Source organism: Ornithorhynchus anatinus, chromosome 15 (genome assembly GCF_004115215.2).
Source record: "Ornithorhynchus anatinus isolate Pmale09 chromosome 15, mOrnAna1.pri.v4, whole genome shotgun sequence".
NCBI lineage: Eukaryota > Metazoa > Chordata > Mammalia > Monotremata > Ornithorhynchidae > Ornithorhynchus > Ornithorhynchus anatinus.
In genome coordinates, this window is record NC_041742.1 from 702,605 (window position 1) to 730,469 (window position 27,865).

The following is a 27,865-nucleotide window of genomic DNA, read 5'->3' on the forward strand; positions in this document are numbered from 1 at the left end:
CCTTAAAAAAAGAGAAATGACAGCAAAATCCCTAAAAAAAAGGATAATTAAATGTTCTATGTGGGCGACAGGTTCCAAAGAGGCACACTACCGGGCGGGGACCCGAGCCTGCTACGAGAGAGCGGAGACGAAACAATGTACCTCAAAATGTTTTGCAGGGCTACACTGTCTTTTCCTTCAGAAGGTGCTTTTGTAAGTCTTCTTACTTGGCTTAGCTCCGTCTTCATCTGTGCATACTTACGCTGCACTGTCAAACAGTAACAAAGAGCCCTAATCAAAGGGAGAAATAATGCACTTACCTCTGTCTGATCTGAGGTCTTATCAGATCAGTTTTAATTGGACTGAGTGTCACCTTCAGATTTTATGTCTTCACTGGTCCCATTGACCTCATTCTTAGAATCACTCTCCTTCGAGTCCGTGTTTGGGTCTTCACTCTGTTTTTCTCGACTACTCGACTTCATACTACTTTTTTTATCATCAGAGCCCCTCTTTTCTGCCATGAGAGAAGACATTGACCGTGGATTTCACCGGAATATACAACCAGCCCGAACTTGGGACAGAGGGGCGCCCGGGGAAACCGCGGGTCACGTGTGGCCCCCGGCTCGAGCGGCCCTGCCGAAGGGGGGAGGGCGGGCACGGTGTGTTGTGGGGGGGGTGGGGGGGTGGGAGGCAGAATTGAAGGGGGCTTAATTTAGCCTTGGGACAGCTACCGAAAACAACAAACGCTCTGATGGAGAACCAAGAGGGGACGGTCCCCCCTCGGCCCCAGGAAATCAATGAGCTTCCTGGTGGGCGAGATCTTTCCGAGAAGCGAGGAGAAGATGACTGGCGAAGCTCAGTGTTCGTCTCTGGTGTTAGAAGAGACTAAACAATACGAACCAGCATTTATGCTGTAATACGTCTCAGTTGGAAAGTTGTTGGAAGGCAATAAAGAAAAAAAATAAGGGGCACTAACTAGAAGCGGAACCGTGAAAGGTCCGGGGGGAGGGTGTCGTTCAAGTAAAGAGCAAAGCCAGAGCGCTAGGAAATGTTTAAAAAAAAAAAACAAAACCCCAGCGCAACGGTTCTCTGTTGGTTTGGATTAGCCAGGCAGTTCATCTTCCGAGCCACAAATAGTGTCCGGGGCGGGAGGAACGCCCTGCCCACCGAAAGCTCCAGACGGAAGCCCAAGGAGCAGAGGACAGCCAAGGGCCCTACGCAGACAGCTTCTCAAGAACCGAAGCTCGGCATGGGGCCCCGCTCGCCCAGAGCCACGTCTTGGGGGCCTGGGCTGGTACAACCCTGAGCAGAGATAATTCCCACTGGGACTCAGGTCCCGTGCCCGAGAAGCTCCAAAAGAGGAAAAGGCCTCCTGACGGGAGACGCGGAAGCTGAGTCAGTCCTATAAGCTGCCGCCCAAGGCAGGAGTGAACAACGATGTGCTACAAGAGAGTTACGATGCGTGGCGGAAAGAGAACGACAGACAGGGACGTAAGGTGGATCTCTGGAAAGAAAGCCAAGCTCAATCCTCCTAACTTAAATTAGGTCACTGAGAGTGCTCCATGTCCCGCTGACGACACATCCTCAAGTGCCTGTTTGGGCCAAAGGAGTTCGGCTAGACTTTTAAAATTTAAGAGAAATGTTGGCCAGACACATGCGACACTTATAAATGTAATTAACTGCAAACCCAACCAAGGACAAACTCCAGTGCATTTTCAAGGACTCTCGTTGAGCCACCCCATCCCTGCAGGAAGGAACAGGAACGTCCTTTTTCATTCTTCACAGTTTCAGGCATGATTACTTTTTCTTTCGTTATCTGTTGAGCGTTTACTTATGTGCCAGCCACTGTACTAAGCGCCCGATTAGACTCGAGCTAATCAGATTGGACACAGCCCGTCTCCTACATGGGGCTCACGGTCTTATATCTCCATTTTACAGATGAGGTAACTGTGGCGCAGAGAAGTTCAGTGACTTGCCCGGGGTCACACAGCAGCCGAGGGACAGAGCCGGGATTAGAACTCAGGACCTCTGACTCCCCGCGACCATGCAGCTTCTCGTGATTTGAGGGACGTTAAGAGATGATGGTGGTCAAGGCAGGAAGCCAGTGTCTTGAGGCACTGCATAACTTGCTCTCCCCGTCCAGTCAAGGGATCAACCCGAGTGCCAAGTCACTGGGCGTTAGTAAAGCTGACCCCAGAGGGGGAGGCCTTTTCCAAGCATGATAAACAGTGTCCAGTACGCTTGCTGGAGAGTTTAATGGCCAATTCTGGCCGGACCAGTTTAGGAACTGGAAAAGAACTCCATCCAGCGGGTGACCAGGCAGAAATCATATGGCCCCCACAGCGGTTGCCAGGGCTGCTCCGTCTGGCGGGTTGGCCGCGTCCCCGCACCATCTGCTGCTCTGAGAGTCTTGCAGAATGGACACTGGGCGCTGGGTTGTGGGGAAAACCAAGCTCTCCACCCCTGGGAAATGCCTCTAGACCACTCACTGGCCAGCAGCTCCCTGCAGGGCTACTTTTAACCATCCCATCTCCGCCGGACTAGGTTCTTCAACCCACCTGGAGGTCTGTTCAGCGGCGGAAGAGACCGCCCGCGTTTCCTAGTCCTTTACTCTCTGAGGCTTTGAACTTGATTCCGGGCTGTGGGCAATATTAAACAGGTGCACAAAACCAGAAAAGGCACCATCACAGTAAACTACCAAGTTTTTCTCCTATCTCGTCGGTGAAGGGAGGAGAGAGCCACTGACAACATTCATCGTGGGGCAAACAGGACCTGGGTCTGACCTGCCTGCCAGGAAAGATGGAAAGAGATCCCAGAGACAGAGACAGGCGCACTCTTACACACAGTAGGACGGATAAAACCAATTTTAGTCGCCCAGGTCAATATGTGGCCACCGTGCACACAGATAAAGACAACGCAAAGTAACAAGTTTGGCACCTCGGGAACCAATACGATGTTTCTCATCTCACGTCGCATCAACCGATCACAAACCGCGCGACGCGACGGAGGGCGCAGACTCTCAGGGAACACCAACTTGGTTTACTAGCCCACCCGCTCCAATGGGAAAGAAGCCCAAGGCCAGGAATCTAGAAGAGGAGGAAAAGGGCACACACCCAGCAGAAATCTGGAGAAGTCTGGAAAAATCCAGGGAACGGTGAGTGAACCCAGGGGCGGGGTAAGAGATGAGAAGAATCGGAGGAGGAAGAAAGAAGCGACACACCTGAGGTATTACTAGCCACCCTTTGGGATTTCTTTTAAAGGAAATCCCAGGCCAACTGCCAGGCCAACGCCCTCCAGGAACAAGCAAACCAAGAAGAAACCTTTTAGAGTAAAATGTCATAAGGACCTATATCTGCAGTGGGGCAGCTGCCAATGACAAAAAAGAAATAAATAAACCATACCAGCTCCTGTTATTACAGGGAAGCAAGGTAGTTAGTGGACCCGGAGCCAGGCACCTCTTTCAAAATGTGCGGTATATTGTAATGGAGCTGGCTAAAAGAGAAAAAAATACCAAGTCCCACATCTGGGCAGCAAAAGAAACGCAGTTTCCTTCCGGTGAAAAATCCTGAGCTTAGTTTTCGCCCCAGAAAAAAGGAAGGCCTCAAGCTACGCACCTCGCTAACAAATCAGACGGAAAAATATTTACGTAATCGGAAAATCTCTGCCAAGTCCACCAGCAGCCCAAGGGAAAGAGAAACTCTAGAGTCGGAGCCGAATTCGCTACAACGGGCATTGTTCTCTAAACAATCGGAGAACATTCCTTAAAATAGCCTGGGTGTCTTTGCCCGATGGGACTCTGGAGTTCCTCTCTCACCCTGGGGACAATGGTTGGGAGGGCATGAGGGGGTGGGGGCGGCGGCAGGCCGGTGGCACCTCAAATCCCCGGCTGCTCCCGCGGTGTCGCTGCCATGCGGGCCAAGGGAAGAGCAGCAGCTTCGTCCGCGCCCGGGGCCCGGAGGTGCCAGCCAAGCCCCAGCCACGGACCCCCAGCAGCAGGAGAGAAGGTTCTTGGCCCACTCGGCCCTCTAAAGTTTTCCCAAATGGAGCCCTGACTCTCCTCCCACTCTTCCCGGTCCCGCACACTAGCAGGGAACATTCCTGGGAGGTTGTCTAGATGCCGCCAAACCAGCACTCCCCAGAGACCCACTTCGCTCAGCCAATTCTCTCCCAAAAGCAGCTGGGAAGAAGGGGGAGAGGGAGAGGAAGGTGGCCCATCCTCCTACGTGGTGTCCAGGCCAGCTAGGAAACACTTGTGGGGCCGGAAAAGATGGGAGGGCCGGGGGGGGGGGGGGGGGGAAGGCTCTGATTTCAGGCTTCTCCCAAGCCTCGGCCTAAAGCGAGAAAAGGGTCCCCGGAAGAGTCGAGACGAGCGCAGGGGAACGCAATCTTGTAAAATTCTCAGCTGAACTGACCTTTTTCCTTAGATTTCCTATCTTGTTCTCTGTCCCGGCTTTTGCTTCTATGCTTGTAGGATTTCCGATCTCGACTTTTCGATCGTCTTCGATCCCGACTGCGAGATCTATGTTTCCTTTCTGACCGATCGTGGCTTCGGCTTCTTCGTCGATCTCTACTCCTTAATAAATCGGGGGAGAGAGAAGGATATTGAGTTTCTACTACGCGTCGAAGAAGACAACTTAACATTTCATAACTGGGACACGTTAAACTGTGTAGGAGGAAACTGCCCACCAATTTGCCTAGCCCAGTATTTTCAGCCTAACTAGGATGAAGTCATTTAGTAGAAAAGATAACGTCTTTCATTCCTGAAACAAGAAATTTTTGAAATCTCACTGATTTGGCTAAAAAAAAACCAGATCACCACCCGGAAACAGGTGGCCTCCTAGAATGAGCACGGGCCTGGAAATCAGAGGACCTGGTTCTAATCCCAGCTCTGCCACTTGTCTGCTGTGTGACCTTGGGCAAGTCACCTAACTTCGCGGTGCCTCGGTGCCATCCTTTGCCAAATGGGGATTAACTACCGCTTCTCTCCTACGGTCAACGGTAAACCTGACTATCCTCTACCAACCTCAGTGTTTTAGTACAGAAATTGGCACGTAGGAAGTGCTCAATAGCATTATCCTATTATTATTAATAATTAAAGAACAAGTATTTCACTGCATGCGTGCTAAAACTTTTTCCTTAAAAACCACTTATGGTCATATTGTACTGCTGTTAAGAAAAGGGTGTTTTTCTTAAGAACCCTCTTCAATGTACTTGGAACAAAGTAGGACAGATGATCATCATTATTATTAATATAATGATAATAATGGTGATATTTGTTAACCACTTCCTTTGTGGCAAGCACTGTCCTAAGCACTGGGGCAGATACAAAGTAATCAGGTTAGACAGTCCCTGCCCCACATGGGACTCGCAGTCTTAATCCGCAAGGTCACCCAGCAGATACGTGGCAGAGGCGGGATTAGAACCCAGGCCCGTGACTCTATCCCCTCGGCCGTGCTGCTCAGTAACCTTAAAGCAACCACTTCCTCTCTCCTCAGAAGTCTGAAGTACACCTCGCTGACGTGGGGAAGGGGAGCAGAGCAGGGAACAGGGCCATGTCTGCCGAGACCATGCTATCGATGGTCAAAGACCATCAAGGTGGCAACCGCCTGCGGATCTCGCAGTCAACAGGAACTCCTTACTATCGGCTTTAAAGCACTCCGTCAGCTCACCCCATCCTGCCTCACCTATCTCCTAACTACATCTCAGCCCACACACTACCCTCTTCTGGTGCCAGTTTACTCACCGTGCCCTGATCACGTCTACCTCACCAATGATCCCTTTCCCACGTCCCCCTCCAGCCTGGAACTCCCTCCCCCTCCATTTATGCCAAACCACCGCTCTCTCCCATCTTCAGAGCACAGTTAAGGTCACATCTTCTCCACGAGACCTTCCCTCTTTTCTGCAGCTCACTCTCCCTTCTGCGTCGTCTGCGCTCGTGGATCTGGGACCTTTGGACATTTGATATTCGCCCCAACCCCACAGCACTTTGGTGATGGAAGCTGTAAGGCTGTCCTCTAGACTACGAGCTCCTTGTGGACAGGGAATGTCTCCACCAACTCTTAGACTGTACTCTCTCGAGGGCTTAGCAGAGTGATCTGCACACAGTAAGCGCTGGTTAAATGCGACTGATTGATTGAGCGCTGGGAAAGATATGGGGCTCACCATTTAAGAGGGAGGGAAGAGGCAAGTACCTGACCTCCATCTTACATAGGAGGGAGTGACCCGACCCAAGTCCCACAGCAGCCCAGTGGCAGAGCTGAGACTAGAACCCAGAACTCTTGGCACTGAGATCACGCCAGCCCTAGGACCGCCCTTCACGGAAAGAAACTCTAGAGACTAATGGGGAAATCCACCCAACAATCGCTGCCCTGCAAGGCTGAGTGCTGAAATGCACCCATCACCCCGACCCCTTTTTGTCTTTGTGCCCTCCAACCCAAGGCCGGCACTACCTGCTCCGCCTCCGGTCTCGACTCCTCGATCGCTTGTGGTCCTGGGATCTGCTGCCCCTGCGGTCCGACGCCCGGCTCGAGTGTCTGCTGCGGGAGCGACTCCGCTTACGCCGCTCCCGGTCCCGAGCCCGCTCCTTCTCGCGCTCTTCCTCTTCCCTGCGTCTCTTCCGTTCCCTTTCTTCTCTCTCGCGCTCCCTCTCCTTCTCACGCTCTTCCCGTTCCTGTTTCTCTTTTTTCAAACGGTCATCGCGCTCGGGCTCTTCGGTTCGTTTCCTTAATTTTTCCTTTTAAAAAGCAGAACGGAGTTCCCGAAGGTGAGTCAACCTCGCTGGCTGGAAGGGGAGGAAGCCGTGCTCGTGGCCAGACTGGCGCCGACGGGGCAAGCACGTGCTCGGCCTCAGTTGGGGGGAGGGGGGACTTACCTTTAACTCTTCCACCGTAGCTTTGATTTTGGCATAGCCCATGTGCTGTTTCCCCATCAAGTGGTCGTCGACCCGGGACTGGGCATCTCCCACGATCAGAAAGGCTCCGCACACTTCACACACTTCCATTTGCTTTTCTTGGGCAGCGAAACTCTCGATTGTCTGAAACGAGAGAGGGGAGTTCTAGGGAGCTGTGGGCCAAGAGGATGGGAGCCCACCTGACTGGCTAAAAACTCAAATCACACCCATCTGTTTGAAGCATCAACCAATCTGCTCTGAGGACAGCAGTAGTGGTGGTGGTGGGTGGGTGTTTGTGTGTGCACTGGGGGAAGAGGAGAATATTTCTAAAATGACAGAGGGACAAGGAAGGGCAAGGGGAAAGCCAAGGATGAGACACATAAAATGTCCTCCTGCAGCATCTCCTCAATCCAGTAGGGGAGAGTTGCTTCCTGGAAGAGGGGGTGCTTCCCTGTTCCCCACACCTGGCAGGTGGGTGAGAGACTGTCCGTTTTTTAAAAGAGCTCTGGGCAGTCAATCGATCTTGTTTACAGAGTGCAGAAGACTGAACTGAGCGCTTGGGAGAGTACAGCACAACAGGGTTGGTAGACATGTTTTTCTTTCCACGACGGGCTTACAATCCAACTAACTGGCTGACTCCCTCCAAACCCCAGGGGTCTCTGCCTAAGTGGAGGTTGACTACTCTCTTATTTTCACAGCCATATGAGAGGGCAAAGAAGAAAAAGGGAGCTAAGAGAAAAGGCCAAGCTTATGCGTTCCTGGCTGCGTATCCGTTTTCCCCTGAGATAGGATGGGAATGGGGCTGGGAGCATGAGGCTGCTGCGGAGGGGAGGAACCCCAGGGGCTTCCTCCATCAGTCCATGTTAATTGGGTGCTTACCGTGTGCCGAGGACTTTACATGGGAGATGACAACACAACTGTATTGGTAGACATGTTCCCTACCCAAAAGAGCTGACAGTCTAATAACAGTAAGAAGAACTGTGCTATTTGTTAAGCGCTTACTATGTGCCAGGCACTGTTTTCAGTCCTGGGGTGGATAAAAGGCAACGAGGTTGGACACAGTCCCTGTCCCGCAAGGGGCTCACCGTCTTAATCCCATTTTACAGATGAGGTAACTGAGGGCCAGAGAAACTAAGCGACTTGCTCAAGTTCACGCAGCAGGCAAGTGGCAGAGCCAAGATTAAAACCCAGTCCTTCTACTACTAGGACCATGCTCTAGCCACTAGGCCATGCTGCTTCTCTGTCTAGAAGAAGAGACAGACGGTAAAATAAACTACGGCTGGGTATGTACTTAAGTGCTGTGGGACTGAGGGTGGGGTGAATATCAAATACTTAAAGTTTTCAGATCCTGTTTTGCTGACGCTGAAAATGATGCTTTGCTAGATTCAACTAAGTTTTAGCAAAGGCATGCTTTTCCTGCTCAAACGGAAGTGTCCTTTTGGGGTTTCTTCTCCCATTTGATGTTAAAATGAGGAACGCCTTAAAAAAAAAAAATACCTTCCTTATGGGAAGGAATCTCAGTCGAAGTTAGCTTTTACTTACTGAAGTCGTAGAACGGAGCAATTCTCTCTCTTCTTTTAACTGCTCAACGAGCTTCATCATTCCCTGTGCCTCTTCAACCTTTCCTTCGGACCCCAGTTCTTCGATCTAAGAAAACCCCAAAGGAGTCAGACACTTGGACGCGGCCAACCGGAACAACTCCCGACCTAACTCGCTTGGATTCTTACCTGTTGCAGAAGCACATCAATCTTATCGGTTAACACTTGAATCTTCTCTTCATTTTTACCCGTCGGTCCAGCTGCCTGTTGGAAGAAATGGCGCTCGTTATTATATCGGCCGCTGATGAAAAGAACCCCCGGCGTGCGACTGTCTGCACGGCCGGCGTTATGTAACGCAAACGACCAGTCCTGAAATGGCCCCGGTCTTAGGCACTCTGCGGGCTTTTGACACTCTGTGGGGAGGCGAAAGGAATCCTCACAGAAAAATGTAGGCGGGTTTCCATCCGTGACCACCTCCCCTCACCGTGCAAGTTCAATCGGGAGTTAATGCCTGTGAATCTGCAGTGCTGCAACGACGCCGAAAGGGGAAAGCAGCAGGGAGCAGGCGGGAGAGGCAGGGTCGGGCCACTCACCCCCGAGGACTGCTGGTTCTGAGACAGAGCCAGGCGCGCGTGGCCTCGGCGAATCCGGCGCTCCACCTCTGCCAGCAGACTCTGCAGGTACCTCAGAAAATCTCTCTCATAGCCAACTTTCATGAAGCGAGAACTCTTCTCATACCTGGTCAACGAGTCCAAGACAGGCTCCCATCAGTCACCTGGCAGAAGTACGTATGCCTAACGCTGTCCTGACCCAACACGGAGATGGGTTTCCAACCAACAGTTCTGTGGCTGGAGATGCTAAAATCTAAGGTACTTTGAGAATGTTAAGCCCAGTTGCCACCCGTTCAGTGATGGTCTCCTGTTCAACCTGGGGCGGCCTCCCTCCTTTTCCCCTAATCCCCTCTCCCCCACAACCTTGGCTATTCTCAGTGAGCCCAGTTCTCTTGGTCAAAATGAGGACCCTCAAGTACCCTCTCTCCTCCTCGGTCCTGTCAAGCCGCAGGAAGAGGCTGCAGGAAGAGGACAGGCACGCTACCTTTGATATATGGGGAGGCAACCCCCTCCCGCCTGCTTCCCACTCCAAAAAACGGTTTGATATTAACTTTTAAAGCTAACACTAGCCACCTCTCCAAATTGCAATGATGATGATACAAAATAATCACATCAGATATGGTCCCTGTCCATATGGGGCTCACGGTCTAAGTAGGAGAACAGGTTCTGAATCCCCATTTTGCAGAGGAGCAAACTGAAGCACGAGAAGTGCAGTGACTTGCCCAAGCTACAGAGCAGGAGGTATTCACGCCAGGATTAGAACCTCCCTGCTCCCAGGCCCGTACTCCTTCCTCTAGGCCATGCTGCTTCTACTTGTCCGATCATGGTAAATATATATTTTCCAAGAAGCAACAACTTACTGTTTTCGGAGATTTTCATCATGAATCTTTTCACATGGACCTGAAAGGAAATGATCACAGAGACATGTCTGAGAGCAAATAGAAGCTCCTGGCATTGGCAGTGCCAGTTTCCACCTCTAAAATCAGTAATGGTGAGGTGTGGGCTTAAAGGTGTGGACCCTGATGGCACTAGAACATTAGGGAGGCTGCCCTGGGGCTCTCCGAGATTTGGGATGAGGCAGGTGGAGCCCACCAAAGCTGAGGACTCCCCACCTTCTGGGTGGCAACTAGCCAGCTTCCGTGCCTATGCTTTTATCCTTGGGATCCATAGGTGTCCCAGGGCCTTGAAGCCCAGCTGCCCACAGCTGAGAGGCGTTTGAATATACGCAGGGGCCTGAGATCCACAAAAAGCCCTTAAGAGGAAAAGTAAAACGACCGCAGAACACTCCGAGAGGGGTTTAATAAGACCCCTGGACAGTGGCATCCCCTAGCCGTGAGAATGGCGGCTAAGTGACCTTAAACCGAGTCCTCAAACAAGTCTGCCCCAGAACTAACTAGTCATGTTCTCATTAAGGGGATGCGGGGGTAAAGGGGAGAGGAGAGTCAGGGAAGCAACACCCTAGGGGGTGAGCTTACTTCAGGATGTGTGTACAGATGCCCCCTCCCATCGGCCTAAAATTTCTCAGGAGCAGCCTCTCTTAGCACTCCCACAGCCTCCAATCGAGAAGGCCGACAGTAGCCAGAGGGGCATTTATTCAGTGCCTGGCAGCATTTATCGCTGCACCCTGCACTAAGCACTTGGGAAGTGCAAAATAACAAAGTGACACATTCCCTGCCTACAAGGAGTCTGTACTAACAGGGAAGACCAAAATAATTTTTTCGCTTTGACAGTTGTACATATTTTTGAGCAGACATATAAATTGAGTGCTGAGGCGGGTGTAAATAAGTCTGTGTAGGCTAGAGATGGCTGCTGACAGGATGACATTATATGGCTCAGGGTGCTGAGAAACTGCGCAAAGTTTATCGGGGGAGGTGAGATTTTGGAAGGGATCTGAAGGTAGGGAAGGGGGGGAGGCTCCAAGCCAGGGGAAAAGCATGAGGAAAGATGGAGGTGGGAGAGTCAAGAGTGACTTGGGAAGGTTGGCTTGGGAGGGGCAGAGACAGAGGGTTGGCTAATAGCCGGTGAAATGAGCAGTGAGGTTGGAGGAAAGCTTTGAAGCCACTTGTGCAGAGTTTTTGTTTGATGAGAAAAGACAATGGAAGCCAGTGGAGGAATCTGAGGAGAAGAGAGATGAGCAAAGGCGTCAGTATTCATATTAAAGAAAACTACATTCTAGAATTTAAATGATGTCTCCTAGATCGCCTGATCCAGCGGGCTGAAAGAATTTCAGAGAAAACAAAAGCTACATTAGAAGTAAATTTACAATGAGTGCAGCTTCATCTTTAAAGCTCCTTTAAATGCATTTCTTCTCTCTTTCCTAAAAGCTGGTGGGCTCCAAAACTCAACTAATATGATTTTAAGATTGTGAAGTGTTTATATTCTATCTGAAGACCCGGATTTTAAATTCAAAACACAAAGAACTGACCCATGTTTCTTCTTTCGAATTGGCTCTCGGGCTACAGAAGTTACAAGATTTAATTATTGGTAAACTTAAAGAAAACATTTCTTTGTAGCACTGATGAAAAAAACTCACACTGATTAAAAAAAAGAACAAATTAACTTACCCAGATCAGAGCGGGTATTTGTAAACAATTCAGCAGGACAAAAACCACAGAGATAATATTTACAAACCTATGGAAGACAAAAAGAATCAATTACTTTATATCTACATTTAACCCATTGAATGAAAGGATTTAATTTAGCCTTTTGGGAGACGGTGCCGGATTCTAGGCCACATTACAAAACTCCACCTTCAAGCCATCAAGTTTGAGGGTCCGAGTCTGGCTCAAACTCAATCCAGTCTAAACCCAAGGGGCACAGGAAAAATCATCATCTAGGCTATCCATTCATTCAATAGTCTTTATTGAGCGCTTACTATGTGCACAACACTGTACTAAGCGCTTGGAACGTACAATTCGGCAACAGATGGAGACAATCCCTGCAAACCCCAGGTCTCACATAGCCTCAAGGAAGTCAGTTACCACTGAGTCTGAGCTGTACTGGACAGGACCAGTTTATGGCTACTCATTAGACGGGCAGGTATTATGCAGGCCAGTCCAGCCCCACTATCAATTTGCAAAAGCAGACTTCTTAATGGAGCCTCGCCAACACGCTTCCGTCAAAAGTACTTGGGGAGTTAATGGGGAGAGCATTTTAGGAAGGTGGCCACACACCCAGTGGATTACATGTCTTCTCCTGCACTTAAAACATTGCTTGGCACATAGTAAGCACTTAGCGTAGTACACAAGAGGCACAGAGAAGACACTTGGAGAACCCAGCAGGGCTAAGTAGATAGAGCACAAGCCTGGGAGTCAGAAGGACCTGGGTTCTAATACCAGCTCCGCCACATCTGCTGTGTGACCTTGGGCAAGTCATTTAACTTCTCTGGGCCTCAGTTACTTCATCAGGAAAACGGGAATAAGAGTTTGAGCCCCATGTGGGACAGGGACTGTGTCCAACCTTATTAACTCATATCTACCCCTGTGCTTAAAACAATGCTTGGCACATAGGGCTTCACAAATACCATAATAATTTTAATCCAAACCGCAGTGCAGCAGATAACACTTTAACTCTCCTAAAACCACCAACTGTGTAGGAATGTGGTGTCTTTCTTCAGAAGAACCATGCATTAAGTTGCGTACAAATGGCCCAGTGCCACTAACAACTGTTTCTTCCATCGCATCTCACCGAGACAGACGTGCATTCCTCTAAGTGCTGGCTCCCTGATTTCTCAACCACAATCTATCTGAAATTGGTAGTGAAAACAAGCATCCTTTGGAGATTGCAACTCCATCTTGGGGCCAGATGGGTGTTTTGGGGTTTTTTTTGATGTGTGTGGCTTGTTTTTTTTTTAAGAGGATGAATTTGGGGTGTGTGGAAAGAACGAGGGAAAGATATAGATCTAGCTTGGCTGGGAGTTTTTTCTGGCCTTAGCTAGGCCCTACATAACTCTTGGTGTCCCGTCCTGCATTCCATACTCAGGCACTCCCCCTTTCTCAAATAATTCTATCCAAAACTAACATTCAAAACCACACTCAATCAATACACAAAAATGAACGAAAACTTCCCACGTGGGACTGAGATTTAAAGGTAAATTAGTCAAAGAACCCGCATTCTCTTCAGAGTTTTTAACACAGCAAGGACTCCCAGCCGGAAGGACATTCTAGAACACCTGAAAGTTTCTGATGAAAGGTCAGGGGAGGCTTTTGAAGCAGAAAAAGAAGTCCCTTCCCATAGCTATTTTACCTTAAAATTTTCCTCCACAGCTTTCTTCAGTATCTCCTTATCTTCCCACCCATAAGCTGTCCCCTCCCGAATTTCCCATCACTATAAAAAGCATCACCAGCCTCTCTCTCCCAAGCCCATAACCGTGCATACTACCCTCGACTCATCTCTCTCTCACTCCACATATTCCATCCTGTCGGTTCCACCTTCACAACATTGCTAAAATCCACCCTACCCTCTCCATCCAAACCGCAACTATGCTGATTCAAGTGCTTCTATTCCACCCTGACTACTCTATGGGCCTCCCTGCCTGTCCCCACTCCAGTCCATACTTCTTCACCCTGCTGCTCGTATCACTTTCCCGAAAGAACATTCAGTCCCTGTCTCCCCACTCATGAACCCAGCGGTTGCCCATCCACCCCGGCATTACACAGAAACTCCTTATCACTGGCCCTAAAGCATTCCGTCGGCTCCCTCCCTACTTCACTATTTCCTATTACAACTCGGCCAGCTCGCTTCGCTCCTCTAATACCAACCTACCCACCGTAACCCTAGTCTGTGCCTAGTTTGCAAATGCCTTGCGGGGAAGGAACGTGCCTACCAACTCTTTGGTACTCTCCCAAGCATTTAGTACAGTGAGCTGCACAACACAGTAAGTACCACTGATTGACAGTATCTCTATAGGCATCCAACTGGGAATCACCCCAGGGACAAAGTATTGGAGCTGAATGAAATCTGGGTCACCACAGGCAATGTTGGAAAATAGTTTCTAGAGAACTAACTTAATTACAGGAATCTGCTCTCTGAAAATGCTACCAACATTGCAGAGATAAGTTAATTTGAAAAATTTCGACTCGCTCTATCCTCTGTTAGAGATCACTTGGGCGGGATAGTCGAAGAAACCCAATTCACAAAGAAAATGTAGCGATATCTTATTTCTGCAGTTTTTTCATCCACTTTTAACTGGCAATTTTAATGAATTTTGACTTTCAAATTTAAATGCATTCCCAAACACCCTGGTCCTTATTCGTATCTGCTGAAATGTAATATTGGTGTCAATTTCTCTCAGATCTATTGATTCTAAAAAGCACGTTTCACCATCCACCCCATCTTTAGAGAAGCAGCGTGGCCTACTGGATAGAGCACGGGTCTGGAAGTCAGAAGGACCTGAGTTCTAATCCTTCTTCTGCCATGTGTCTGCTGTGTGACCTTCGGTAGGTCACTTTACTTCGGTGTGCCTCAGTTACCTCATCTGCAAAACGAGGGATTTAATACTGTGAGCCCCATGTGGGACATGGACTGTGCCCAACCTGATTAGCTTTTATCAACCCTAGCACCCACTACCGTGCCGGGCACATACTAAGCACCTAACAGACACCATATAAAATAACTTTTAAGATAGATGTCACTCAGTCAGAACTGAATGAATCTGTAACTAGCAAAACAAACCAGGTTCCTCAAAATCTACTTTCAGAAGAAAGGATTCAAAAAAACGAGGAGGGAGTTGTCTGTGAGTTCTTCTTTAGTTTCCTTGTACATAAGGAACATGTCTACCAACTCTTATACTGTACTCTCCCAAGCACTTAGGACAGTGCTCTGCCACAGAAAGTGCTCACTAAATACCACTGATCGACTGTAAGCAACTTCATCACTCATCAAGCTTGTAAATTTGAACCAGGAGCTCAATTTACCACTTCATCTCTTCACACACCCAAATAGCATTTTTTCATGTATTTGAGAGTTTTTCTAAGATAGTTAAACAAAATCCTGACTGTTTTGGAGGTCCGTGCGGATGCAGGGGCCGTGCCCTTGAAAAAGCAAAGTTCTCTATAGGAGGAGGCGTCCAACCGTTTAGCATCTAAACAGAAAAAAGAAAAGGTTGGTCTTAGGCACTGGGAAGATACATTTTAATCAAACACTCCCTCCAGCAGCCCCACAGCACTTGTATTCATATCTGTTTTCCCAGCTAGCCAGTAAGCAGGGAACTTGTCTACTAACTCATGTTATATTATACTCTCCCAAGTGCTGAGTGCAGTTGACTGATGTGTCACATTATGAAACAATTACTCCTATTACTTACAAGTGTGCAATAGCCCCAATGCATGGAGGCCCACTGAGGCTATCAACAAGAGGTACGCAATGTCCAAAAGCCTCCCGGATCAAATATCAGTGACTGAAGTGATTTACTTTTTCGTGCCCTCTGCAGGCCTCTGGGTTGTGGGAATCGAGACTTTTTTTTCCTGCTGCCGCATACTGCTATTGCAATTATTCGCAAAGGCAACAAGTAACGGAATGCTTCGGTATTCACGACTGGAGAGACCCGGATGCTTGGGATTCATCAGTGACATGGACAACTGCAAATTTTTAACCGGCCCCAAGGGAACCTCACGCCCGCTGTGAGGCAGTACCCTTAAGTTTTCCTGGTGGTCGAGCATTTAACCCCAGAAATTTATTATAACTGCCAAACTAGAGTTCCTGAATAGGAATATTGACAATGTTGAATTATCTGAGAGTTTCATACCTTCCAAAAGTCAGTGAATAATGTGAACTGCTGACATCTGATACTATATTTTCTACAGACCCACTATCAGAGCTGGAATCCATCCATTAATGATATTTACTGAGCACTTATTGTTTGCAAAGCACCATTTTAAGGGCTTGGGAACCATCCGATACAGTATAATTACAACATAACTGAATTGGTAGACACATTCCCTGCACACAAAAAAATTACATTTAGAAGATAAGGCACACATTAATATAAAGAATTTACAGATTCGTACTAAGTGCCGTGGGGTTGGCGGTGGGGTGAATACCAAATGCCCAAAGGCCCCAAGCGAATATACAGAATTCTACAGCAGGTATCTCTTTCCAAAAGCTAATCGAATTGTATCCCAATGCTGCCACCGTCCATCTTAACAGAAACAATTATTTATCAAATTCAGATGAGGATCCGACTCATCTTTACCTAGCCTAAAATGTCCGATGACGCCGGGGCAAAGAATACATCAAATTTATTTTCAAACAATGCAAATTAAAATTCTACACCACAGAGAGATCTTTCCACCGATTGGATTTTGGTGGGGGAGTGGTCATTTCCAGGCCAGAAACACAAAGGAAATCAAGTCCAACACCACAGGACCTAAGACCTAACTCTCCAGATTTAAGCAGCCCGCCCTACAGGGCCAACTACATTTTGTAAAATTGAACACTTTCGGAGTTTTGTCCTGAAATATTCAGTTGAGGGGGTTAGCAGTTCCTGACTGCAGTTGGGATCACGCAGGCCCATTTTCAGGTGACACTGGAAGCGTGTTAAGGGCAGGAAACCTGTCTGCTAATTCTCTTGCACTGCACTCCCCCAAGCACTCGGTACAGTCCTCTGCAGATATTAAGTACTCAACAAATACCACTGATTGATTGACTGATTGGCCCTCGGAGATCTTCCCTCCACCTCCCCGACCTCCTGATCACTTACACCCTCCCTTGGGTCCAGAGATACAGCCAACAGTCCTGAAAGCAACACTGCGGCCAAGCTCTCTGAAAAGTTAACAAACCTCTCCCGTCGCTTGCCACGGGATTCTCTTGCGGATTGCTGGCGCCGCGTCCAGTGAAAACATACACATTTGGAAGGAGAAAAATAACTCAGTCCTACTTGAAAATAGAACTCCGGTGGAAATGTACCAGAGACTGAATGTTTTCAAATGCAAGAGCCAGCGGGTCTGAAGTGGCCCTGCCCCGGTTCAGACTCAGGTCTAATTTTCAATTACTCTACAATCAACTCATCCCCCATCAGTAACTCATTCTCAAGAAAGGGTCACAAACGTACAGCTGTTGAGTAAATGCTACTTGTGATTCTCCTCCAGTTTCCCGCCCCTCATCTCTCAAGTAGGTAGAAATTACAATGAAATTTTCACCTGTGCCCTTAATTTGCCTGTTCTCACCTACAATTGATTCAAAACTCACTACGTGGGTTACCCCCACTTCATTTTAGATTTTTGGATTCGATTTTTACTCGTCTGAGGGAAAGGGAAAGCGGTAGCCAGACTGAGGAAGAGCAGGATTGAAGGATTAGACAGAGGAAAGCCATTATTAAAAAAACAATCTACTACTCACTGAAAATACTCCTCGATAAAATGAGGGACGGGCTAATGTTCAGTACAGTCATACGACCACTTAGTACAGTGCTCTGCACATAGTAAGGACTCGATAAATACCATTGATTGATTGATGCTACAAATACATAGTTCTCTGTTACACTACCTACGGTAAATTGCCTATATTTTAGATTTAACACCGCAGTCTTTTCAGGAGTTAGGCTACATGTAATGTGAATATTAATAAAAACCTACCAACTTTTTTTCCTAAGCTTTTGGAAAGGATCGTGGGTAAGGCTCCTGTGCCCCAGAATAATACTTTTATTTTTCATGTTTAAAAGGAACAAGATGACCATTGCAACACCATGAAGAGCAGCAGTTCCAGCACCGCTTGGCCTCAGAACTGTTATGTAAAATACAAATGTTTACCAGAACCCACAGTTCTGTGATGGAATTCTTGAAATACTTTCTTCCAAAATCTACAATTGTTCTTAGGTAGTTACGGCTTTTGAATCCAAGTACTTAGGTAGTAAATTTCCTACACAATTAGGGCCTGAAGTCTGTTAAAAGTTAATATTGCTGCGTTCCATACACAACCACCTAAAGTACGTCTGCATGTGTGTCTAAACACTGGTCTACATTTACTTTGAGATTCTATGATATTCACTTATCCGGCTCTGTAAAAAGGGTTTTTTTTTACTTTTAAGAAAAATTTCAAAGGAATACAAATTGTGAATTGTGTTCTGGGGGGAGATGGGATGCGATGGGATGATTTCAAATTCAGGGTCCCTTGCCGTGGCCGGCCCCCATTCCACATCGATGGCAGAGTTCAGGTCACGAGCTGACTGTCAAAATGTCGTCGGCGACCTAAGCTCAGCAAGAGAGGTGCGAATATCCAGAATAAGTAGCAGAAATTCCCTTGCTTTGCTCAGGTGGAAGAGAATAATAATATCTGTTTAGCACTTACTATGTGCTAAGCACTGTTCTAAGCACTGGGGAAGATAAAAGATAATCAGATCAGGCACAATCCCTGTCCCCCCAGGGCTCACAGTTTAAGTAGGAGGGGGAAGAAGTATTGAATCCCCATTTTACAGATGAGGGAACTGAGGGAAGTGACTTGCCTAAGGTCACACAGGAGACAGGTAGAAGAACGGGGATAAGAGCCCAGGTCTGAGCTCTATCCACTAGGCCACGCTGAGGGTTTCTAGGGACTGGGTGTAGGTTTTCTGGCCAGAGAGGAAGAGAGGCAGAGGCCAAAGTTGGTGGTACAGACAGGAAGGCAGACCTTTAGATGGGTGTGTGAAGATGTCTCCCGGAAACGGGAGGTATGGTTCAAGAAAGCCAAGAGCAGTTTTTCTAGATATCACCATCAGATCCTTAAACTGCTCCACCTAAGGCTTTGATGGCAAAGCCCGCGCGGTACACACTAAAGTTAATGACTCTGCTATTGAAATATCAACAAAAATAGCAGAGCAGGGTCAAAGCATGCCAGGATTTCTTTGCAGCTGTAATGATGGAAGGTGCAAGGCCTAGTGAAAAGCAAATGGATTTGGGAGTTAAAGGACCAGGGTTCTAATCGTGGCTCTGCCACCTGCCTGCTGGGTGACCTTGGACAAGTCACCTGGAGTGACAACAGTATTAATAGAGAGCAAAGTTCTTCGGGTGTCAGGAAGCTCTCATCTCTAGGTCCTAAGTGCACAGACACCTTACTGCTACTGATTTGGGCTCCTGGGTACAAATCTAACATCAGACATCTACATTCAAAGTGTTAAAAGAACAGCATAAGTAAATTAGATGACCTATGATAGGAGTCAATTAGCTGAAGAAAAGTTGCAATATTCAGTAATCTACTCCCAAATTAGAGTGACTATTGGCCTGTCATAACCAGAAAGGAAATTCCACGTGAGAAGGCTGAATGTGTATCGATAATAACTGTGGTTCTTCTTAAGCACTTTGTGCCAAACACCGCATTAAGTGCTGGGACAGATACAGAACATCAGGTTCCATAAGCTTACAGACCAAAGAGAGGGGGAAAGTTGGCAGAAGACACAACTGAGGCACAGAAGTGATATGATTTGCCTACGGTGATAAAGCATGTCCGTGGCAGAGCCAGGATTAGAACTCGGGTCCTCTGATTCCTAGGATTGTGTATGGTTAGGAAGGTACAGCAAAGCATGACTATCAACAACCTTCATCAAGTATCTACCTTGGGAATTCAAGATGCTTAAGGCACACTCGAGAGGTCAAAGGTGCAAACTCTGCCCTTGATAATTTACAGCTGAACCAGAGAAGGAATCACCAACTGATAGATAGCCCAGGTAAAAGTAGGAAAAGATATAGAAATAGCAGAGCCAGGTGAATAATTAACAAAAAGGTGCGCACATGAGTGCTGAGGGGACTGACATGATGCCAAGGCCCATGAGAAGCAGCGAGGCTTCCCATGAGCTCTGTCCCATGAGAACAGAGAAGCAGCGTGGCTCAGTGGAAAGAGCACGGGCTTTGGAGTCAGGGCTCATGAGTTCGAATCCCAGCTCTGCCACTTGTCGGCTGTGTGACTGTGGGCAAGTCACTTAACTTCTCTGTGCCTCAGTTCCCTCATCTGTAAAATGGGGATTAAGACTGTGAGCCCCACGTGGGACAACCTGATTCCCCTATGTCTACCCCAGCGCTTAGAACAGTGCTCGGCACATAGTAAGCGCTTAACAAATACCAACATTATTATTAAGGCCAGGAAAGTGGTTTTGCCCCTCAGGGGTGGTGGACTCTTACTTTACCACTCCTAGTTCCAGATGGAATTCCTAGCCTGGGAGGTATCTAGGATCGAGCTTGCTACACGTCAGTTACAAAGACAATCGGAAATCCAATCTTTTCAAAGTTAAGTATGTGATGATGATAAATCTGTCAGCACAAACAATGCTGTCTTCGTGCTTCAAAATTCACACGTCCTCGTACAAGAGCTGTTGAATTTATGAAGGCTTGGATTTCCTCCGGCCCTCAGGACAGCTTTACTTGGATATCACGTCAACACCCACACATATCCAAAACAGGCCTTCGCACCTCACCCAAATCCTCTCCTCCACCTGATTTTCCCATAACTGTAGACAGCACCACTATCTTCCCCGGCTCACCACCCCACAACATAGGCATAATCTACCTCCTCTCTCCTTCAGCCCACACTGTCACTGCGTCACCACGGTGTCTACCGTCACATCACTAATATCTGCGTTTTCCTCTCCATTCAAACCGTCACTGCAGCGACCCAAACATTTATTCCCCATCTCAACCTTCTGCATCGGCCTCCTCTCTGACCTCTCTGCCTCCAGTCTTCCACCTTACTTCAGTCCACACTGGAGCGATATGTGGTCTGATCGTTTTTATTAAAAAAAAAAATTCTGTCCATCACCCCACTCAAGAACCTCCAGTATTTGCCCATCCATCAAACAAACTCCTTACCACTGGCTCTAAAGCACTCTGTCAACTCACCCCCTCCTATCCTACTTCGCCGATTTCCAACTATAGCCCAGGGAGTTCTCTCCTCTTCACACCAACCTACTTACTGTATCCCTACCTCATATCTCACTCTGCTGTCCCCCTTTCCCACATTCTCCCTCTGGCCTGGAACTCCTTCTCCCTTCACATCTGACAGACCCCCATTTCCCCCACCTTCAAAGCCTTATTCAAATTACATCTCCTCCAAGAGATCTTCCCTGACTAAACCCACATTTCCCCTACTCCTTCTCCCTTCTGTGTCATCCTGGAACTTGGATTTATACCCTTTAAGCACCGAAATATTCACCCCACCCTCAGCCCTACAGCACTCATGCACACATCCTCAATTTATTTTAATGTCTGTCTCCCCACCTGAACTGTAAACTCCTTGTGGGCAGAAAAGGTGTCTCACTCTGTTGCATTACATTCTCCCAAATGTTTAGCACAAGTCTCAACACAGTAAGCACATGCCACTGATTCATAACTTTTAAAATCATTTTTAAAAACCTAGCCATTATCTTCAGGAAAACTACTAATTAAGCGGAGCCTAACCCTTACTCAGAGTTCAAGGAAAAAAAAATCGAGGATTGGTTTTAAAAAGATTTGTTTATTGGTCACTATCATTCCGGCTTGGGAGTGTAAGAGAAAGCTTTTACGTTAGCTCACGTTGCTCTAAGGTTTGATTTGCCCTTTTTAAAATTCCTGTTAAACAATATTTTTCTTTCAGCCTAAAATCCATAAGAGTAATATTTAACATAATTAATCTAAAACCTCTAAGAGTTTCAAATATGCTTCAAATACTTTGTTTTTCATTATGCATTGACACTGACATCTGTTATGAGGGACCAACCCAAAGGACCTTCATACCTATCATCTCTGAGAAACTGAGGCAGAAGGGATGTGATCAATTCAGGTCTCAAATTTCAGACTTCGGACACCCAGCGCTCCCCCTCCTCCCAAATGCTTTTTTCATTAAGGTCTCACTCCTCTCTCATACCTACACAGAGTAGCTAAGTAAAACCAGCATGGGCATGGCACATTTCAATCATTCACATTCACTGACGGCTTCCTGCGTGAACAGCCCTGTACTTAGCAGATAATTTCTCTAAATCCCGCTCTTTTCTTCCCAAAGGCATATATTTAACATTGGGTGGTCTGTCCACAAATCGACCTTAACGAAAAATCAACACGCCATCTGATTTTGTGCACTGAGATCCATCCCAAACCAGGCAGTTCTGAATGTATTCCCTGGCGAGACACAAAAAAGAAGAGTGGACTGTACACTCCTTGAGGGCCAGTTTTATGTCTGCAGACTGAATTGTACTTTCCCGAGTGCCCTACACAAAACTGCCTCAATACACACCACTGGACTAAAACAAAAATGAGTCTGAGGAAGTGGTCCTGTCTTCCGGCTGTGAAAGCGGAGCGCGGATGAAAGACGCGAGAGTTTTCGCTAAACATTTAACATTCCCCACTCTGTTCACACGCAACGAGGTGCAACTAAGACAAAGTGTGGTGAAAACTAAGATGTGTAAAAAGGCTAACAACGATTTCCAAGGCAAGGGCTTAAGGTCCTTGCTTTTTAATGAGGCTAATAATTTTATAAGGTTTTAAATTGAAGATATCTAGGCAAGTAAGAACAAAAGTAAAGGAACATATGAATAACAAAAGTTTCACTACTCAACACTTAGTGGTTCCCGCCCAGTAACGACTGGGGTCACGCCTGAGAATCTCCTCGGGTCCTGCGTTAAGAACTGAAAAATCGGCTGGAACCTTAAAGGCTATTATATATGAAACTTCAATTTATCTTTAACAATGTTTATCGACATCCAAATTACTCGCATCTTTTCGCCTGTGGAAACATGCATCACCTTCTCTAATCCCAAAAAATCCAGTAGCGATCCTCCCATTGACCATTTATTTAAATGAAATCTCGAACGCTCTGGCACTGGCTCCATGTTAAAGTCATTTAACTTTTCTAGAGTTTTCTCCAACCTGTAATTCTCCCCCTCCGTCGCGCCCATTAGCGAGGGAGATAACACAAAATGGGATGAGAAATATTGGGAAGGAAAGCACATCAATGAACTGAATTTCTAAATGATCAATGAAGTGAATTTCTAAATGGCATTTCTCCTCCCCTAAATCTAAGTCTAAATGTGGCCTATTTCTTACTGCAGCAAAACTCGCGCGGTGAACTGACCAAATCTAACAAGTGTGTGAAAGCGTAAGCTCCAAAGACAAACAAGTGGCACGTCTTTGGACCACTTGAATCTTTGAAAGAGTTGCAATATTTTCGCACCACCAGCAGCTCACGATAAGAACTTTTTTTTTCTTAACAGGAACCGTCTAAGATGTATTTCCTTGGTAATACCAGAGTAAAAGGAAATGTCTCTTCTGAACCTACAAGCCAAACGAAAGTTCTGAAAGAGCAGGGGACTATTCTTCCACTACCTACCTATAAAACCTGAATGTAAAATCAGGAATTGTACTGACATCTCTGAATTGGTGAGGGTGCCCTGGAGCCCCGGTACATTCTGCCAGCCCGGTGGGGAATCCAGTGGAGCCATTTTAAAACTAACCCCTCTTTAAAACCAGTCCAGCCCCCAGTTGAGGCCTCAGTTTCCTCATCTCTAAAATGGGGATTCAGGCTGAGAACCCCATGTGGAACAGGGCTTGTGTCCACACCAACCACCTTGTATCTATCCCTGCGCTTAATACAGTTCCTAACAGAGTCGGTGCTTAAAAAATACAATTATTAATAATAATAATGTTGGTATTTGTTTCTTAAGCCTTTTCAGTGTGCCAAGCACTGTTCTAAGCGCTGGGGTAGATACAAGGTAATCAGGTTGTCCCACGGAGTGGTGGATAGAACACAGGCCTGTGAATCAGAAGGTCGTGGGTTCTAATCCCATCGCCGCCCCTTTGCTGTGCGACTCTGGACAAGTTACTGCTTAGTGGAAAGAGCCCGGGCTTGGGAGTCGGAGGTCATGGGTTCTAATCCCTCTTCCGCCTCATGTCAGCTGTGTGACCTTGGACAAGTCACTTCACTGGGGCTCGGGGACCTCCTCTGTAAAATGGGGATGAAGACTGGGAGCCCTACGTGGGACAACCTGATGAACATGTAATAATAATTATGTCGATATTTGTCAAGTGCTTACTATGTGCAGAGCACTGTTCTAAGCGCTGGGGTAACTACAGGGTAATCAGGTTGTCCCACGTGAGGCTCACAGTCTTCACCCCCATTTTAAAGATGAGGGAACTGAGGCCCAGAGAAGTGAAGTGACTTGCCCACAGTCACACAGCTGACAAGTAATAATAATAATAATGTTGGTATTTGTTAAGCGCGTACTATGTGCCGAGCACTGCTCTAAGCGCTGGGGTAGACATAGGGGAATCAGGTTGTCCCACATGGGGCTCACAGTCTTCATCCCCATTTTACAGATGAGGGAACTGAGGCACAGAGAAGTTAAGTGACTTGCCCACAGTCACACAGCCGACAAGTGGCAGAGCAGGGATTCGAACTCATGAGCCCTGACTCCAAAGCCCATGCTCTCTCCACTGAGCCACGCTGCAGAGCCGGGATTCAAACCCATGACCTCTGACTTCCCAGCCCGGGCTCTTGCCACTGAACCACGCTGTACCTACCTCAGCGCTTAGAACAGTGCTCGGCACATAGTAAGCGCTTAACAAATACCAACATGATTATTATCTCTGCGCCTCAGTTCCCTCATCTGTAAAATGGGGATTGAGACTGCGAGCCCCACAGGGGACAGGGCCTGCTTCCAACTTGATTTGCTTGCATCCACCCCGGCGCTTAGAACAGTGCCTGGCACACTGTAAAGGCTTAAGAAACACCACTGTTATTATCATTATTATCGGGCGGCAAGCAAGGAGCTAATCTCTGCGCGTCGATGACGGAGAAAATACAACTGTCCTCCTCCACCCTCCCGCCCCCGTTTTAAAAGACGATCCGGGCGCTCCTTTTCTGGATGAAGCAGCGTGGCTCAGTGGCAAGAGCCCGGGCTTGGGAGTCAGAGGTGGTGGGTTCGAATCCCCCCTCTGCCTCTAGTCAGCTGGGTGACTTTGGGCAAGTCACTTCACTGAGCCTCGGTTACTTCATCTGTAAAAGGGGGATGAGGCCTGTGAGCCCCACGTGGGACAACCTCTTCACCTGGTATCTACCCCAGGACAGTGGCTGGCACAGATTAAGTGCTTAACAAATACCAGCATCATTATTATTATTATTCTTATGGATCCCTCCCACATTAGGGAGCCGGCTGGTCGGGGGGTCACCCCATTTTGGGGTTCTGTAGGGGGACATTCATCCATTCAATCGTATTGATTAATTAGATAAAACAGCGTGGCTCAGTGGCAAGAGTCCGGGCTTGGGAGTCGGCGGTGGTGGGTTCTAATCCCCACTCCGCCACTTGTCATGTGACTGTGGACAAGTCACTTCACTTCTCTGGGGCTCAGTTCCCTCATCTGGAAAATGGGGATGAAGGCTGTGAGCCTCACGTGGGACAACCTGATGACCCTGTAACTCCCCCAGCGCTTAGAACAGTGCTCTGCACATAGTAAGCGCTTAACAAATACCAACATTATTATTATAGTCAGCTGAGTGACTTGGGGCAAGTCACTTCCCTGGGACCTTACCTGTTTAAGAAAAAAAGGGGGGGGGGGCAGGGGGGAAGCCTGTGAACCCCACGTGGGACAACCTGGATCTCCACCAGAGCTTAGAACAGTGCTCTGCACTTATTAGGGGCTTAACTAATACCATTATTATTATAGTCAGCTGGGTGACTTGAGGCAAGTCACTTCCCTGGGACCTCATCTGTAAAAAGGGATGGATGAAGCCTGTGAGACCCACGTGGGACCACCTGATGACCCTGCATCTCCCCCAGCGCTTAGAACAGTGCTCTGCACCTAGTAGGCGCTCAAAAAACACCAACATTATTATCAGCTAGGTGACTTGGTGCAAGTCCCTTCCCTGGGACTTCATCTGTAAAAAAGGATGAAGCCTGGGCCCCACATGGGACAACCTGATGACCCTGTATCTCCCCCAGCGCTTAGAACAGTGCTCTGCATCTAATAGGTGCTTAAAAAACACCAACATTATTATTATCAGCTGGGTCACTTGGGGCACGTCCCTTCCCTAGGGCCCTCATCTGTAAAAAGGGATGGATGAAGCCTGAGCCCCACGTGGGACCACCTGATGACCCTGCATCTCCCCCAGCGCTTAGAACAGTGCTCTGCACCTAGTAGGCGCTCAAAAAACACCAACATTATCAGCTAGGTGACTTGGTGCAAGTCCCTTCCCTGGGACTTCATCTGTAAAAAAAGGATGAAGCCTGGGCCCCAAGTGGGACAACCTGATGACCCTGTATCTCCCCCAGCGCTTAGGACAGTGCTCTGCACCTAACAGGTGCTTAAAAAACACCAACATTATTATTATTATCAGCTGGGTCACTTGGGGCACGTCCCTTCCCTAGGGACCTCATCTGTAAAAAGGGATGGATGAAGCCTGAGCCCCACGTGGGACCACCTTATGACCCTGCATCTCCCCCAGCGCTTAGAACAGTGCTCTGCACCTAGTAGGTGCTTCAAAAACGCCAACATTATTATTATCAGCTGGGTGACTTGGGGCAAGTCACTTCCCCGGGACCTCATCCGTAAAAAGGGATGAAGCCTGAGCCCCACGTGGGACAACCTGATGACCCTGCGTCTCCCCCAGCGCTTAGAACAGTGCTCTGCACCTAGCAGGCGCCTAACAAATACCAATATCATTTTAATTATAGTCAGCTGGGTGACTTGGGGCAAGTCCCTTCCCTGGGACCTCACCTGTAAAAAGGGAAGCCTGAGCCCCACGTGGGACCACCTGATGACCCTGCATCTCCCCCAGCGCTTAGAACAGTGCTCTGCACCTAGTAGGCGCTCAAAAAACACCAACATTATTATCAGCTAGGTGACTTGGTGCAAGTCCCTTCCCTGGGACTTCATCTGTAAAAAAGGATGAAGCCTGAGCCCCAAGTGGGACCACCTGATGACCCTGCGTCTCCCCCAGCGCTTAGAACAGTGCTCTGCACCTAGCAGGCGCCTAACAAATACCAATATCATTTTAATTATAGTCAGCTGGGTGACTTGGGGCAAGTCCCTTCCCTGGGACCTCACCTGTAAAAAGGGAAGCCTGAGCCCCACGTGGGACCACCTGATGACCCTGCGTCTCCCCCAGCGCTTAGAACAGTGCTCTGCACCTAGTAGGCGCCTAACAAATACCAATATCATTTTAATTATAGTCAGCTGGGTGACTTGGGGCAAGTCCCTTCCCTGGGACCTCACCTGTAAAAAGGGAAGCCTGAGCCCCACGTGGGACCACCTGATGACCCTGCGTCTCCCCCCGCGCTTAGAGAACAGTGCTCTGCACCTAGTAGGCGCTTCAAAAACACCAACATTATTATTATAGTCAGCTGGGCGACTTGGGGCAAGTCACTTCCCTGGGACCTCATCTGTAAAAAGGGGGGGGGGAGTGAGCCCCACGTGGGCCCACCTCATTAGCTGGTATCCATTACAGTGCTGGGCACAAAGTGGAAGCTTCGGGTGAGGAGGAGGGTGGATTCCCCTGCATGGGGGGGGTGGCCCCAATGGGGGGGGTCATGAGGGGCTGCAGGGGGTCGCCCCCCCGGCCTCGTCGACCGTGTGGGAGCCCCCCACCCCGCGTGGCGATGGCGGGGACTCACGCTGTCGTGGTCCCATCGCACGTTGCTGCGCTTCTCGTCGGGGGCCAGGTTCCGGTCGCGGCCCATCAGCTCGTCCAGCAACTGCGCCGCCGAAATCATGGCGCCGCGCCTTCCCCCCCTCCTCCCCGGGGTCGGGAGACAAACGCCCCGCCGACGGCGAAGCTGCTCGGGGCGGCGGCGAGGCCTGTGCGGGCCGGTCCTGCGGCGGGGGAGGACACCACACAAAATGGCGGCCGACACCCACCCCTTCCCGGCCTGCACCGCGGGCGCGGGAACGCGCGCCGCCTGACGCCGAGGCCGCGCCTCC

The 27,865-nt window shown here is 48.4% G+C and overlaps 1 protein-coding gene across 1 annotated transcript; it reads right to left on the reverse strand.

Moving 5' to 3' along the window:
* LUC7L3 (LUC7 like 3 pre-mRNA splicing factor) lies at positions 1 to 27,772 on the reverse strand. The gene is given in 12 exon segments (XM_029079814.2): positions 1 to 100; positions 102 to 247; positions 353 to 493; positions 4,392 to 4,552; positions 6,429 to 6,712; positions 6,851 to 7,012; positions 8,411 to 8,515; positions 8,596 to 8,670; positions 9,000 to 9,144; positions 9,878 to 9,917; positions 11,582 to 11,648; positions 27,559 to 27,772. Coding segments are annotated over 12 exon segments (1,494 nt in total). The 5' UTR covers positions 27,658 to 27,772; the 3' UTR covers positions 1 to 31.
* Positions 27,773 to 27,865: the final 93 nt, after the last annotated feature.